The sequence below is a fragment of the Budorcas taxicolor genome, chromosome 21, assembly GCF_023091745.1.
Source record: "Budorcas taxicolor isolate Tak-1 chromosome 21, Takin1.1, whole genome shotgun sequence".
Taxonomy (NCBI): Eukaryota; Metazoa; Chordata; class Mammalia; order Artiodactyla; family Bovidae; genus Budorcas; species Budorcas taxicolor.
In genome coordinates, this window is record NC_068930.1 from 74,170,529 (window position 1) to 74,184,826 (window position 14,298).

The 14,298-nt window shown below is 40.0% G+C and overlaps 1 protein-coding gene across 1 annotated transcript in view; it reads right to left on the bottom strand.

The window, feature by feature from the left end:
* LOC128066533 (BTB/POZ domain-containing protein 7-like) overlaps positions 1-13,988 on the bottom strand; it is a 28,644-nt gene extending 14,656 nt beyond the window's left edge. The window contains exons 1-5 of the mRNA XM_052659559.1: positions 13,959-13,988; positions 13,548-13,703; positions 9,872-10,011; positions 6,730-6,958; positions 2,032-2,107 (exon numbers count right to left, since the gene is read on the bottom strand). Of these exons, the coding sequence (XP_052515519.1) occupies positions 2,032-2,107; positions 6,730-6,958; positions 9,872-10,011; positions 13,548-13,703; positions 13,959-13,988 (631 nt within the window). The remainder of the gene's footprint in view (positions 1-2,031; positions 2,108-6,729; positions 6,959-9,871; positions 10,012-13,547; positions 13,704-13,958) is intronic.
* Positions 13,989-14,298: the final 310 nt, after the last annotated feature.

Sequence of the window (14,298 nt, forward strand, 5' to 3'; positions counted from 1 at the left end):
CTGCTTTTCAAAAGAAATTTTTTCTCAAAGTAGTGGTGTTCTGTTTTCAAACGAAATATTCCATGAAATCCCCAGATATGCACCAGGTAAGGGCAGAACCTTATACATGAAAGTGACTGAGGCAAAGGTGCAGTCTGGTTCGTGCAGCGTCCTTCTCCTCTCTGGAAGAGCCTCCCATTCTAACCCAGCCAGAAAACCATTAAACAATGGAAATTTTATCAAGGATGTTCATTATCTGCCCAAAATAAATATGACATACCATTACCAGCTTTACATCAATAAACAAGCCTTTGATGATTATGGAGCACTATATATAATCGGTTCTTGTTACTTGGGGTGGTACTGTTCTATAAAGCCACCACAACAATTAGTGAATACTGAACCACTGCTCCTAAGGGAAACACACAGTTAGGTTCCTTTGAGCCTCTGGTCACAATATTTTTGTCAGCCCATGAAGACAAAGCCTTGTTTTATGTATGTTTCTGTTTAAGGACACCTTGTTAGTATATATTGTTGATTCATTAACAATGAGCTCACAGCCAAGAGCACTGTAACTCATGCACCTGAAGAATGTTTATTTAACACGTATTTTCTCCATAAGGCACATCATAGCCCTCTTGGACTTAGGAACACTAGACAGTATTAATAGTGTTACACTTGGAGGCTATCTTAGACAGTGGGCTTACCAGAAAATCCTACTAAGATGTAAAAAACCCAGCACTAAAAAGACTATGAAAAGGACACTTGTTTGAGAATTGAAGTTAAGACGGCAGAGTATCACTTTGCTCTACCATAGGCTGGAAACGTATGTCATTCAAATCTTCTGTTATTCCGTGCATTTCTGCAAATGACTAAAAGTGTCATGAGTACTCATTTGGGGATCACAAATAAATTTTAGCAAGTAGGTGAATTTGCAAGTTTAGAATCTTTAAAGCAGCAGCATAGACGGTATACTGGCATTTCAAAAATGTCCCAAATTAACAGCAGTGGTTTTTATATTTGAAAAATTTCAAATCTGAAACTGCGAAAGGCTTCTGCAGGCCACAGATTAAATTAGGAGAATTAAGACAGGAGGACTGCTTTTGTTTCCTAGAGCTTGGTAGCAGTATATTAAAGGAACACTATAAAATGATTTGAAGGCAGGTTCAGCTTTACTTTTTAAAAATATTTTAAAATGTGAGAAGAACAACTCTAAGTATACTAAAAAACACTGACTTGAACACTTCAAACATAAACTTTATGGTATGTTAATTTATCTGTATAAAGCTGTCAAAAGTGAAAGGAAAGGGAAACCTGCATTTAATTTTTCAAATTAAAATATTTTTATTTGGGTTCACTATATAGACAAACACAACATTATGTGAAGGAAGTCACATAGGTGGGTGGGCTCACCCTAGATATAGATGTAAGACTGCTACATAAGCACAAGCTCCCACAGTTAAGATCATGAGCGACAGGTGGTGCTTGCGTCTCCTCTGCAGTGTGCCCTGGTTGGAGGCCATGCAAAAGTATCATTTCTCCTTTACCTTTCACAAAAACTTCAAATAAACAACAAACATGCTTCCCTTTGGTAGCCATATATATATATTTTTCCTCGAGCAACATTCACATAATGTAAAATTTACCATTTTAACCATTTGAGAGTGTACAATGTTGTGGCTTTCAGTACATTTAGAATGCTATGCACTTATCACTACCATCTAATTCTAAAATATTTTCATCAACAACATGCCTTTGTAACAATTTACTCATTAATTGAAAAATTACACTCTAATACTTTTATAAATCATTCAACATACATTATTAAACACATAGAGAGAGAATATTAAGGGTTACAGTTTAAAGTGCAAAAGTAAACTTTCTGATATTTATTTCTAACCAAGCATACCCTGTCCGCTAAAGGATTTTACTGATTGTAAATATTTCTATTTTCACCAGGCAACAGCGGTAACTGTCAAGACTAATGTGCAGCATACACTTCAGTAACTTTTGGGAAAAACTTCCAGTTGTAAGCTAGTTTTCTGAGCTTACCTCTGTCTGCTATTCTCTTCATTAACTGATGCTCACCCCATTTAATCAGATATTTAAGGATATCTTGTTCACTTGCCTATAATAAAAAAAGTTTATATTTATTTTAGTGCAAACAGATAGACATTAATCTCATTAAAGACTCTTCTTATGTCATAAAGTACATACAATGCGCAACATGCCACGTTTCATTCATTACACTGGCAGTTTCAAATGTCTGACCTAAACCTGTGGTATACCAGGAAGCAAATACACAGACCCAATTATATACATTTGGTCCAGTAACCTCGCTCTTGGCTCAAATTAATTTTTTACTCTTATTTCCATCTTTATTTGTTTTTTAAACTGTTTTCTTTCCCTGTTTTAAATTTATCTTACTATATGGTTTCTATACAGCTGCCTTAAATTCTTTTGTGGACAAGATGGAGATAAATACATGAAAGTAAAAGTGTAAAGACACTGTGTGACTGCTGTCTCCTTCAGGAGCAGGAAAAAACAAGTATGGCAACTTGTCTTGGCAGAAGACACTATGATCTCCACGAAGTATGCCACTGATTGGTGAAGGACCCCTCAGGCACAGTCTGTGAAATGGCAATGTGCTTCTCATTTCTTTGTACTGCATTTAAAATCTTAGGGCATAATCCAGGTTGCTCTCCAACTTTTTTACATTCCAAGAAGAAATGCAAAGATTCTAAACAATCATCAAGTTCAGTTCAGTTCAGTCCCTCAGTCGTGTCCGACTCTTTGTGACCCCATGGGCCATCTCATCCTTTGTTGTCCCCTTTTTCCACCTTCAACATTTCCCAGCTTCAGCATCAGTCCCTCCAATAAATATTCAGGACTGATTTCCTTTAGGATGGACTGGCTGGATCTCCTTGCAGTCCAAAGGACTCTCAAGAGTCTACTCCCCACCACCACAGTCCAAAAGCATCAATTCTTTGGCACTAAGCTTTCTTCATAGTCCAACTCTCACATCCATACATGACTAATGGAAAAACCATAGCTTTGACTAGATGGACCTTTGTTGGCAAAGTAATGTCTCTGCTTATTAATATGCTGTCTAGGTTGGTCATAACTTCTCTTCCAAGGAGCAAGCGTCTTTTAATTTCATGGCTGCAGTCACCATCTGCAGTGATTTTGGAGCCCCCTTCCCCCCAAAAAATAAAGTCTCTCACTGTTTCCCGATCTATTTGCCATAAAGTGATGGGCCTGGATGCCATGATCTTAGTTTTCTGAATGTTGAGTTTTAAGCCAGCTTTTTCATTCTTGTCTTTCAGCTTAATCAAAAAGCTCTCTAGTTTTTCTTTGCTTTCTGCCATAAGGGTGGTATTATCTGCATATCTGAGGTTACTGATATTTCTCCCGGCAGTCTTGATTCCAGCTTGTGCTTCATCCAGCCCGACATTTCTCATGATGTACTCTGCATACAAGTTAAACAAGCAGAATGACAACATACAGCCTTGACGTACTCCTTACCCAATTTGGGATCAGTCCGTTGTTCCATGTCCAGTTGTAACCGTTGCTTCCTGACCTGCATACAGATTTCTCAGGAGGCAGGTAAGGTGGCTGGTATCCCCATCTCTCGAAGAATTTTCCACAGTTTGTTCTGATCCACAAGGTCAAAAGCTTTGGCACAGTCAATAAAGAAGAAACAGATCTTTTCTGGAACTCTTGCTTTTCTGATGATCCAGCAGATATTGGCAATTTGATCCCTGGTTCCTCTGCCTTTTCTAAATCCAGCTTGAACATCTGGAAGTTCACAGTTCACATACTGTTGAAGCCTGGCTTGGAGAATTTTGAGCATTACTTGCTAGCGTGTGAGATGAGTGCAACTGTGTGGTAGTTTGAGCATTCTTTGGCACTGCATTTCTTTGGGATTGGAATAAAACAGACCTTTTCCAGTCCTGTGGCCACTGCTGACTTTTCCAAATTTGCTGGCATATTGAGTGAAGCACTTTCACAGCATTATCTTTTAGGATTTAAAATAGCTCAACTGGAATTCCATCACCTCCACTAGCTTTGTTCACAGTGATGCTTCCTAAGGCCCCCTTGACTTCGCATTCCAGGATGTCTGGCTCAAGGTGAGTGATTATACCATCATGGTTATCTGGGTCATGAAGATCTTTTCTGTGTAGTTCTTCTGTGTATTCTTGTCACCTCTTCTTAGTATCCTCTGCCTCTGTTAGGTCCATACCTTTTCTGTCCTTTATTGTGCCCATCTTTGCATGAAATATTCCCTTGGTATTTCTAATTTTTTTGAAGAGATCTCTGGTCTTTCCCATTCTACTGTTTTCCTCTATTTCTTCGCACTGATCACTGAAGAAGGCTTTCTTATCTCTCCTTGCTATTCTTTGGAACTCTGCATTCAGATGCTTATATCTTTCCTTTTCTCCTTTGCCTTTTGTATCTTTTCTTTTCTCAGCTATTTGTAAGGCCTCCTCAGACAACCACTTTGCCTTTTTGCATTTCTTGGGGATGGTCTTGATCACTGCCTCCTGTACAACGTCATGAACCTCCGTCCATACTTCTTCAGGCACTCTATCAGGTCTAATCCCTTGAATCTATTTTTTACTTCCACCATATAATTGTAAGGGATTTGATTTAGGTCATACCTGAATGGTCTAGTGGTTTTCCCTACTGTCTTCAATTTAAGTCTGAATTTGGCAATAAGCAGTTCATGATCTGAGCCACAGTCAGCTCCTGGTCTTGTTTTTGCTGACTGTATAGAGCTTCTCCACCTTTGGCTGCAAAGAATATAATCAATCTGATTTTGGTGTTGACCATCTGGTGATGTCCATGTGTACAGTCTTTTCTTGTGTTGCCAGAAGAAGGTGTTTTCTATGACCAGTGCATTCTCTCAGCAAAACTGTTAGCCTTTGACATGCTTCGTTTTGTACTCCAAGGCCAAATTTGCCTGTTACTCCAGGTGTTTTTTGACTTCCTGAAAAGGACATCTTTTTTGGGTGTTAGTTCTAGGTCTTGTAGGTCTTCATAGAACCATTCAACTTCAGCTTCTTCAGCATTACCGGTTGGGGCATAGACTTGGATTACTATGATACTGAATGGTTTGCCTTGAAAACGAACAGAGATCATTCTGTCATTTTTGAGACTGCATCGAAACACTGCATTTCAGACTCTTTTGTTGACTATGATGGCTACTCCATTTCTTCTAAGAGATTCTTGCCCACAGTAGTAGATACAATCGTATTCTGAGTTAAGTTCACCCATTCCAGTCCATCTTAGTTCGCTGATTCCTAAAATGTTGATGTTCACTCTTGCCATCTCCTGTTTGACCACTTCCAATTTGCCTTGATTGATGGACCTAACATTCCAGGTTCCTATGCAATATTGCTCTTTACAGCACTGGACTTTACTTCTATTGCCTGTCATATCCACAACTGGATGTTGTTTTCTCTTTGGCTCCATCTCTTCATTCTCTCTGGTGTTATTTCTCCACTGATCTCCAGTAGCATACTGGGTATCTACCAAGCAGGAGAGTTCATCTTTCAGTATCCTATCTTTGCCTTTTCATACTGTTCATGGGGTTCTCAAGGCAAGAATACTGAAGTGGTTTGCCATTCCCTTCTCTAGGGGACCATGTTTTGTCAGAACTCTCCACCATGACCTGCCCATCTTGGGTGGCCTTACATGGCATGGATCATAGTTTCACTGAGTTAGACAAGCCTGTGGTCCATGTGATCAGATTGGTTAGTTTTCTGTGATTGTGGTTTTCATTCTGTCTGCCCTCTGATGGATAAGGATAAGAGGCTTATGGAAGCTTTGTGATGGCAGAGGCAGACTGAGGGGGAAACTGAACTGACAAATCCTAACTCCTATAATGTCTGCATCAGGACAGTGAAACAATAAGGTTAATGAAAACAGATCCTAAACTCATCAAAACCAATTATGACAACATATGTACTACAATCAAAGCAGTGTATGAAGGAAAAATACAGATGCTAAGTGGATTATTTAACTCTTCACTGCACTGCTGACTGAGTGAAAGCATTTCATAATTTTTCTGGTACAAATACGAAGAAATAGGATATGGCTTAATGAGTTTATAACTTTATAACATTAAAACTGCTGTACAGTTACCAGCATAAAAGTCATACAGCGAATGCAAAAAAGAAAAAAACCAACCTTGAATAAACTCTACCTCAAAGTATTTACTGTTAGTTTAAATTACTTAATTATAAATGATATATAAGAATACAAGAATTTGTTTAAATGTACTTCTGACTAAAAATAAGTAGTTGAAAACATTATTATACTTCAGCAGGACTCATACACTGAATTTTAAGAAATGTCCAAATAGGTCTGAAATTGAATGTTATTTTTGCTTTGTGCTGCTTAAGTCTAAGTATCTTCTGATACTTTACCAAAAATAAAAGAAGCTGTTATAGTGAATCTACTATTAACAGAAGCCAAGAGAATCACCACTGGGATATGCTTCCGACCTTGCCTACTGCCAGAACCCCTTTGGGGAATCGCTGGTTAGGACCTGGGCTGCTTCACACTGCTCAGTGACGGTGGCAGTGAGCGCAAAGGGCCAGAGACCTAGAAACCTTCGGCTGCACCAACATGAAGAGGGCATTCCTGGGTGGGCTGATCTCCCGGGTGGGAGAATAATCGAATACAGATGGGCTTCCTGGTGCACAGACGAATGACAATGAATTTGAGAGGTGTATAAATGATTACCTGTAGGTAGTCAGACTGGACAGCAGTAAGCAGATGATCTTTGCTGAGTTCATAAAAAACATCCGAAGTCATGACCTGGGAAAATTCCTCACAGAGGAAATGTAAAGCTTGTCGGTGCACCCACTTAGAGCCATATGGATGAGAGCTCCACTTGAGGATGGCAATTAAGGTATCTAATGAGATGCTTTCAGCAATGATATCCTCACAGCCTAAAAGAGAAGGCAAATACCTCTTGAGATTAATCATAAATATTATTGAACATTAGTGTGTTAGATACCAATTGTAAAAGTAGCAATAGGAAAAAAAGAACACAGAGATAATAATATCTCATGGAAGTCACCAAGACTTGATGGGATGGGGTAGCAACTGGTAACCATAATAGATTTTGACAACTACAGGGAATCTGCTGTTCCACAAAGATCTACAGAAAAAGGCGGGAATTCTCATAATTGTTTAAGAAAATAAACATCTATGTGCAACTCAAAATCTGTACAAGACAGAGCAGAGAGCACTAGACCAATGGGGAAAGAAGGAAGAATAGGTAGGCATGACACAGCTGTGGGAACTGGCAAGTTGAGGTTTGGATGACACCTGACAGATAAGTGAACCCACACTTAGGGATATGGGTGGGCTATCTTCTGGGAACTACGAGGATATCTGTTTTTGGTATTATTCTAGTAAAAAACCAACACTTTCCATTGTTGATAGTTTCATCCCTTAGAGTACTGCAGTTTTTTTGTTCATTGGTTGAACTAAAAAGAAATACAAGGTTTAAGTGAAAAGGACCAGGATCCTGGAGAAAGTGACTATGACACTTTAAGTGCTTTAAGAAGAGAAGAAAAACATCCGAGGATAGTCAGCTATTTTCCTTTGGAAAAATAATTTCAAAATACAAAGATAAAACACAAACAGAATTGGAGTGACAAAGACTGTGTAAGGGAAAATGGCTAAAGTTGGACAGACATTCTTCACAACTAAGTTTATCATAAAATACAAAAAGAATCCCAATAATGGGGGGATTAGATGCCACTGCCACCGCCACAAATGTAGCTAAACAGGCTGCTCTCCAATGAGCTTGGAGGTTTAAAAGATACAATAAAAGGTAGAAAGGTCAGGAATAAACTCTGGAGACTTTCCAAGCTCAAAGTTCTTGTGAACCCGTGAAAAGAGAATGATAACGATTCCCATTTTCAGGTGATGTATGATCATTAGGAGTCAATATAGAGTTTGTAAAAAGTAATGCATCTTCCCCTTCTGATATGACAACAGAGAAACCGAGTATCATGGAGAACTGTGTAACCTAATTTCTGTAAAGCATTTAACAGAACACTTCATGATGTCTCTAGATTGTTAGCTGAGAAGATGGGGACCGCTGTCTTCACTATATCACTGGTATCTTCTTCCACATGGTAGGCACGGAATAAAAATTTGCTGAATGTACAAATGAGATCTTTGAAGGTAAGACAAAAAGATGTGGAGGGGTGACAGAACACTGGCTAACAGAATCATGTGTAAGAAGCACTGGTCAACTCCTGAGATGGAGTGGAGAGTCTCTACTTTTCTGATGTTCATCAAGTTGGAAAGTAGGCTTCAAAGTCTTGAGATAACCTCAAGCTGGGAAACACAGTTAAAAATACACTGGATAAAATGGTCAAAATTAGCTAAAAAGATGGATCAAAATGAAGGTGGAATCTAACTTAAAAAATCTTAAGTTCTGTATTTAAAGAGAGTCAACTGCAGAGTAGATGACAAGAAGAGCTAGCTTAACTACAACCATTATGTAAAGATAGTATCTGGGTATATTAACTGAATGAATGCCAAAGGTGAAATGATTATTATAAAGCTAAAACAATCACAGGCTTTTAAGACACAAGCATAGAGTCATAATCAAAGGAATAATGTTGCATTGCTGTCCTATTGGATGCTGTGTTCTGTTCTAAGCCCTGTGGTTTTAGACCAGCAATGACAAAACCCTAGAATTCTCAGAGGAGGGCAAAAGTACAGTGAAGAGTTTGAGGCCTGTTAATGAAAAAAGCTCTGAACAATATTATTAATGATTTATGTAAGAGAAACCCAAGGAGAGATGTAAGAGCTATCTTTCAATGTCTGATGGAACCTCATGAGTCAGAAAAAAAAAAAAGACCAATTATCTATGGTTCCAAGGGCAAGTCCTGGGAAACAAATGGATGGTAAAAGAGGAGATTCTGACTCATTATTAAAAAGAAATTTCTAACAATCAGAGGAGAAGGCAATGGCGACCCACTCCAGTACTCTTGCCTGGAAAATCCCATGGACAGAGGAGCCTGGTAGGCTGTAGTCCATGGGATCTTGAAGAGTCGGACACGACTGAGCGACTTCACTTTCACTTTTCTGCTTTGGAGAAGGAAATGGCAACCCACTCCAGTGTTCTGGCCTGGAGAATCCCAGGGATCGGGGAGCCTGGTGGGCTGCCGTCTATGGGGTCGCACAGAGTCGGACACGACTGAGGCGACGTAGTAGTAGTAGCTAACAATCAGAACTGTTCTCCTTACCTCTCCTCAAAAAAAGGATCCCTCTAGAAGAAAGATCCCTCCAGAAAAATGTAGGAGCAGAGCTTAGCTCCTCACATTATGGGTAGAGTACCAAGAACCCTTGGACTTCCCTGGTGGCTCAGTGGTAAAGACTCCACCTGCCAATGCAGGAGACACGGGTTTGATCCCTGGGTCAGGAAGATCCCCTGGAGAAGGAAATGGCAACCTATTCCAGTGTTCTTGCTTGGGAAATCTTATGGACAGAGGAGCCTGGTGGGCAACAGTTCATGGGGTCACAAAAGAGTCAGACATGACTTAGCAGCTAAACAACAGCAATAACCAAGAACCGTTATGCTGGGTATGGAACTAAAGAAGGATGACATCCAAGCTCTTTTGGTCATAATGATAAAATCATTTTTAGAAATAACAGAGTAAGTGTGTGTGTGCGCGCATGAGCACTCAGTTGTAAGAGAGTAATTAAATCTAAAGACTGAAGATTAATTTATTTAATCTAAACCTTAAAATGGCATCCTTATAAAGTGATATCCGCATGTAAATGACACCAGAGGCATGAATATGTGCTCATGAAAAGTGGGAAATATGGAAGTCCTGGACAGTCCTCATGATTTTACAGTAAGTCCTGAATGCCAAGCTGAGGAGGACAGGCCTCGCCCAGCAGCCAATGGAGGACTTCTGTCGTTTTAAAGCAGGCAGCGGAGTAGAGGTGAGCAGTATGAATCACCATGACGGCGAAGGCAATCTGGTAGATGTGCTTGGGGGCAAAACAGGGCAAATTAAAAGAGAAGTTATTTAACAGAATGTGTCACAGTCCTACTAAAACCAGGATATTGGCAGAGGAAAAAAAGAGAAAGATAACATCATATGTTTAAACTTTTCAGGTTTACAAAGAAGTAAGACATAATAAGTAAAACGGACTTTGAAATCAGATTGGCTTGAAACCCCAACTTGGGCATTAGGCAGAAAAGTCACTTTGGGCAAACCACTCAACCACCCTGAGTCTCTTAATTTTTCCTTCATAACTCCTCCACATTCTTTTAGAGCCAGCTGAGATATTGCCTCTTTCAAAAGCCTACCTTGAGCCCATTCCCCAAAGCCTAAGTCAAAAGTTAGGTGTTCCTCCTACCTAAAATCTTCCACAATGTCCTGTGTTTCTCTCTGTAATAGCATTAAATTCTCATACTAGTTTAGTTTACATTTCTGACATATTTGTCTGACTCCTCTGTCAGACTGAGCGCTCTTCTGGGGTAGTGACCCCCCTTTATCTCTGATGCTATAGCACCTGACATCTGGTAGATAATTAAAAACAAAACATAATGCTAACATTTCCGTGCTTAATTTTGATAATATTCTTGAAGAAGGTAATATTATAATTCCCATTTTACAGATGAGAAAACTAAGACTCACAAAGACGAATTAACTTGCCCAAGGTCATACAGCCAGGAAGACAGTCATACTTAATGAAACATCCTTTCCTTCCATCCTAAAAATCTTTTTCCTTGTCATGCTTCTTAACTTAGGTTTTCTAACAATCAACGCTCAACGTAACTTCTTCACTTAGAACTGCCTCTCTCATGAACAGAAAAGCACCTTATAAATTCACCAAACATGGTGATGTTAACTCAGAAATGTAAAAGAAAATTGGGCTAAAATTTAAAAAAAGGTGGAAGGGACATTTTAAAGAGATTTTCCTAGTATTGTCAAAATGAGTATTTTCATGTTATAGTAAACAATTTCAGTTAGTGGTAACTTATCTTTCACCAAGTTTGTCAATAATGGAATGAAAATGTAAATACTACAGCAGCAAGGTCAAATGGATGCTGGCAGGGAAAGGCTAGGAAATGAGATACAAAGAGGCTTCATACAAAGAAATTTCCTTGGAAAAATCTGGACCAGTCTTGTAAAACACTACTGCACACTCAAAGATGGTCAGATTCTTGGTGATGAAGTGTTGATAACCCAAATCCCAAAGACTAATGGATAAATCAGAAAGTCCATTTATGTGCAGTGGAAGTATTCATTTCTAGTCAGTGGAAAGTCTATCTGAGCTCTTCTCAAACTATCTTGCATCAAGGAACAGATTTTTAAGTTTGGTTCTTTTTAAGTTTCCAATCTAACATGAACCAATACGTTAGTAAAATTCAGTAGAAACACTGCTTGAATACTGTGGCAATGTCAAATTGCTACAAAAGTTTTAAAATGCATACTCTCACCAATCTGCTCTCATTGTAGATCCACTTTGAATCAGTTCAGTTGCTTAGTTGTGTCCGACTCTTTGCAACCCCATGGACTGCAGCACGCCAGGTTTGCCTGTCCATCATCAACTCCAGGAGCTTGCTCAAACTCAAGTCCATAGAGTCAGTGATGCCATCCAAACATCTCATCCTCTGCCGTCCCCTTCTCCTCCCACCTTCAATCTTTCCCAGCATGGGGTCTTTTCCAATGAGTCAGTTCTTCGCATTAGGTGGCCAAAGTATTGGAGTTTCAGCTTTAGCATCTGTTCTTCCAATGAATATTCAGGACTGATTTCCTTTAGGATAGACTGGTTGGATCTCCTTGCAGTCCAAGGGACACTCAAGACTATTCTCCAGCACCACAGTTCAAAAGCATCAATTTTTCGACGCTCAGCTTTCTTTACAGTCCAACTCTCACATCCATACATGATTACTGGAAAAACCACAGCTTTGACTGCTGCTGCTGCTAAGTCACTTCAGTCGTGTCCGACTCTGTGTGAGCCCATAGACGGCAGCCCACCAGGCTCCTCTGTCCCTGGGATTCTCCAGGCAAGAACACTGGAGTGGGTTGCCATTTCCTTCTCCAATGCATGAAAGTGAAAAGTGAAAGTGAAGTTCCTCAGTCGTGTCTGACTCTTCACAACCCCATGAACTGTAGCCTGCTAGGCTCCTCTGTCCATGGGATTTTCCAGGCAAGAGTACTGGAGTGGGGTGCCATTGCCTTCTCCGAGCTTTGACTAGATGGACCTTTGTTGGCAAAGCAATGTCTCTGCTTTTCAATATGCTGTCTAGGTTGGTCATAGTTTTTCTTCTAAGTAGGAAGCATCTTTGAACTGCACTCACCATCTGCAGTGATTTTGGAGCCCCCTTTCCCCCACCAAAAAATGTCTCTCACTGTTTCCCCATATATTTCCCATGAAGTGATGGGATTGAATGCCATGATCTTAGTTTTCTGAATGTTGAGTTTTAAGCCAGCTTTTTCACTCTCCTCTTTCACCTTTATCAAGAGGCTCTTTAGTTCTTGGTGTCATCTTCATATCTGAGGTTATTGATACTTCTCCCAGCAATCCTGATTCCAGCTTGTGCTTCATACAGTCCGGCATTTCATATGATGTATTCTTTATGTAAGTTAAATAACTTATACAGCCTTGACATGCTCCTTTCCCAATCTGGAACCAGTCCATGGTTCCATGTCCGGTTCTAACTGTTGCTTCTTGACCTGCATACAGATTTCTCAGGAGGCAGGTCAGGTAGTCTAGTATTCCCATCTCTTGAAGAATTTTCTAGTTTGTTGTGAGCCACACACCACTTAGAACAGTGCTGAACAGTGAGTAGCACCATTCTATCTAAAATCCTTTCCCCTCTGTCAGTTTCAGGATATATGGAAGTCAGACTGTTTCTTCCCATTTGGTCCTAATTAACTTCCAGAGGGCATGCTCGCTCTTCTTCCCTATAGAACTCACCGACTACATTTCCTCACTACAGACAAAATATTACATATATTTCTTTAAATAAAACTAAATAACACAGAATGACTACTTCATCTTTTTAAACTAGAAGTTTAGAGCTTATGAGACTACTGTCCACATACGCTAGATTACTGCTTAGACATAGTCCCTACCACTAGCCTTCTGATCCCCACCACCCCTCAATGGGCAGTGTTACTTCCCTGCAACAAGACTTTGCAATTGGCTGTGAGATCTGCTTTGACCAATTAAATATGTAGAATTCTCCAGGCCAGAATACTGGGGTGGGTAGCCTTTCCTTTCTCCAGGGAAATCTTCCCAACCCAGGGATCAAACCCTGGTCTCCCACACTGCAGGCGGATTCTTTACCAGTTGAGCCACAAGGGAAGCCCAAGAATACTGGCGTACTCCAGTATAGCCTATCCCTTCCCCAGCAGATCTTTCTGACCCAGGAATTGAACCAGGGTCTCCTGCGTTGCAGGCAGATTCTTTACCAACTGAGCTATCATGGAAGCCCAATTAAATGTTAGTGGATGTGATATGACCAAAGGCTTCAAAAGTACTTCTGGGAACTGGGCGTGCCCACTTGCCTCTGCCACTGCCATGGTAAGAACACACAGAGCTAGTCTGTTGGTCCCAGGAGGAAAGTGAGCAGCAGCGGGAACAGAACTGCCAGCCCTACTCAACCACGGGGCCGTCAGAGCGGCCCCAGCTGCTGCAAACCTAAAGCTCGGGTTTAAGCTCACCTGGAAATTTGTGAGAAACATGTTTTTTGTTAAATGCCACTGAAATTCTCTGGTTGTTATATAGCAATGGCTGACTAACAAACCAGAGAACTTTTTGGATGAATCAAAAGCTTTTAACGATTTCCTCATAACGGAAAAACTCATCTGGAGCCTAGACATTTAACATCTCAACGATGCCCACGTATTCTGCTCAGGTAGGAGATCGTCAATGGCGTGGCTGTGAGGCTGGCAGAGAGTGCGAAGTAAACACTTTACAGCTCTTTCGCGCTTCTGTGATAACTCCATTTTACAGATCGATCTCCTACTTTTTTAATCCTTTTCTTCTACTCTCTTTCGCCAGAATATTTTCTTTCTATTCCTTAATGATGACAGAAATGCTTCTTTTCAAAAATTTGAGCTACATAACATGAATGATCAAGGCAGAAATACAAAGAAGTAAAACAAATTAGACATTTAGTGATACCAATGAGTGTTACTCTGAATGTTAAATAGGGCCATTTTCTGTTTTTATTATGAAAATTTTTGTTTTTCTCCTCTCCATGTATCTGATAACCAAAATATACTTCGACGTTGACAGATTTTCGGAATACGCTGT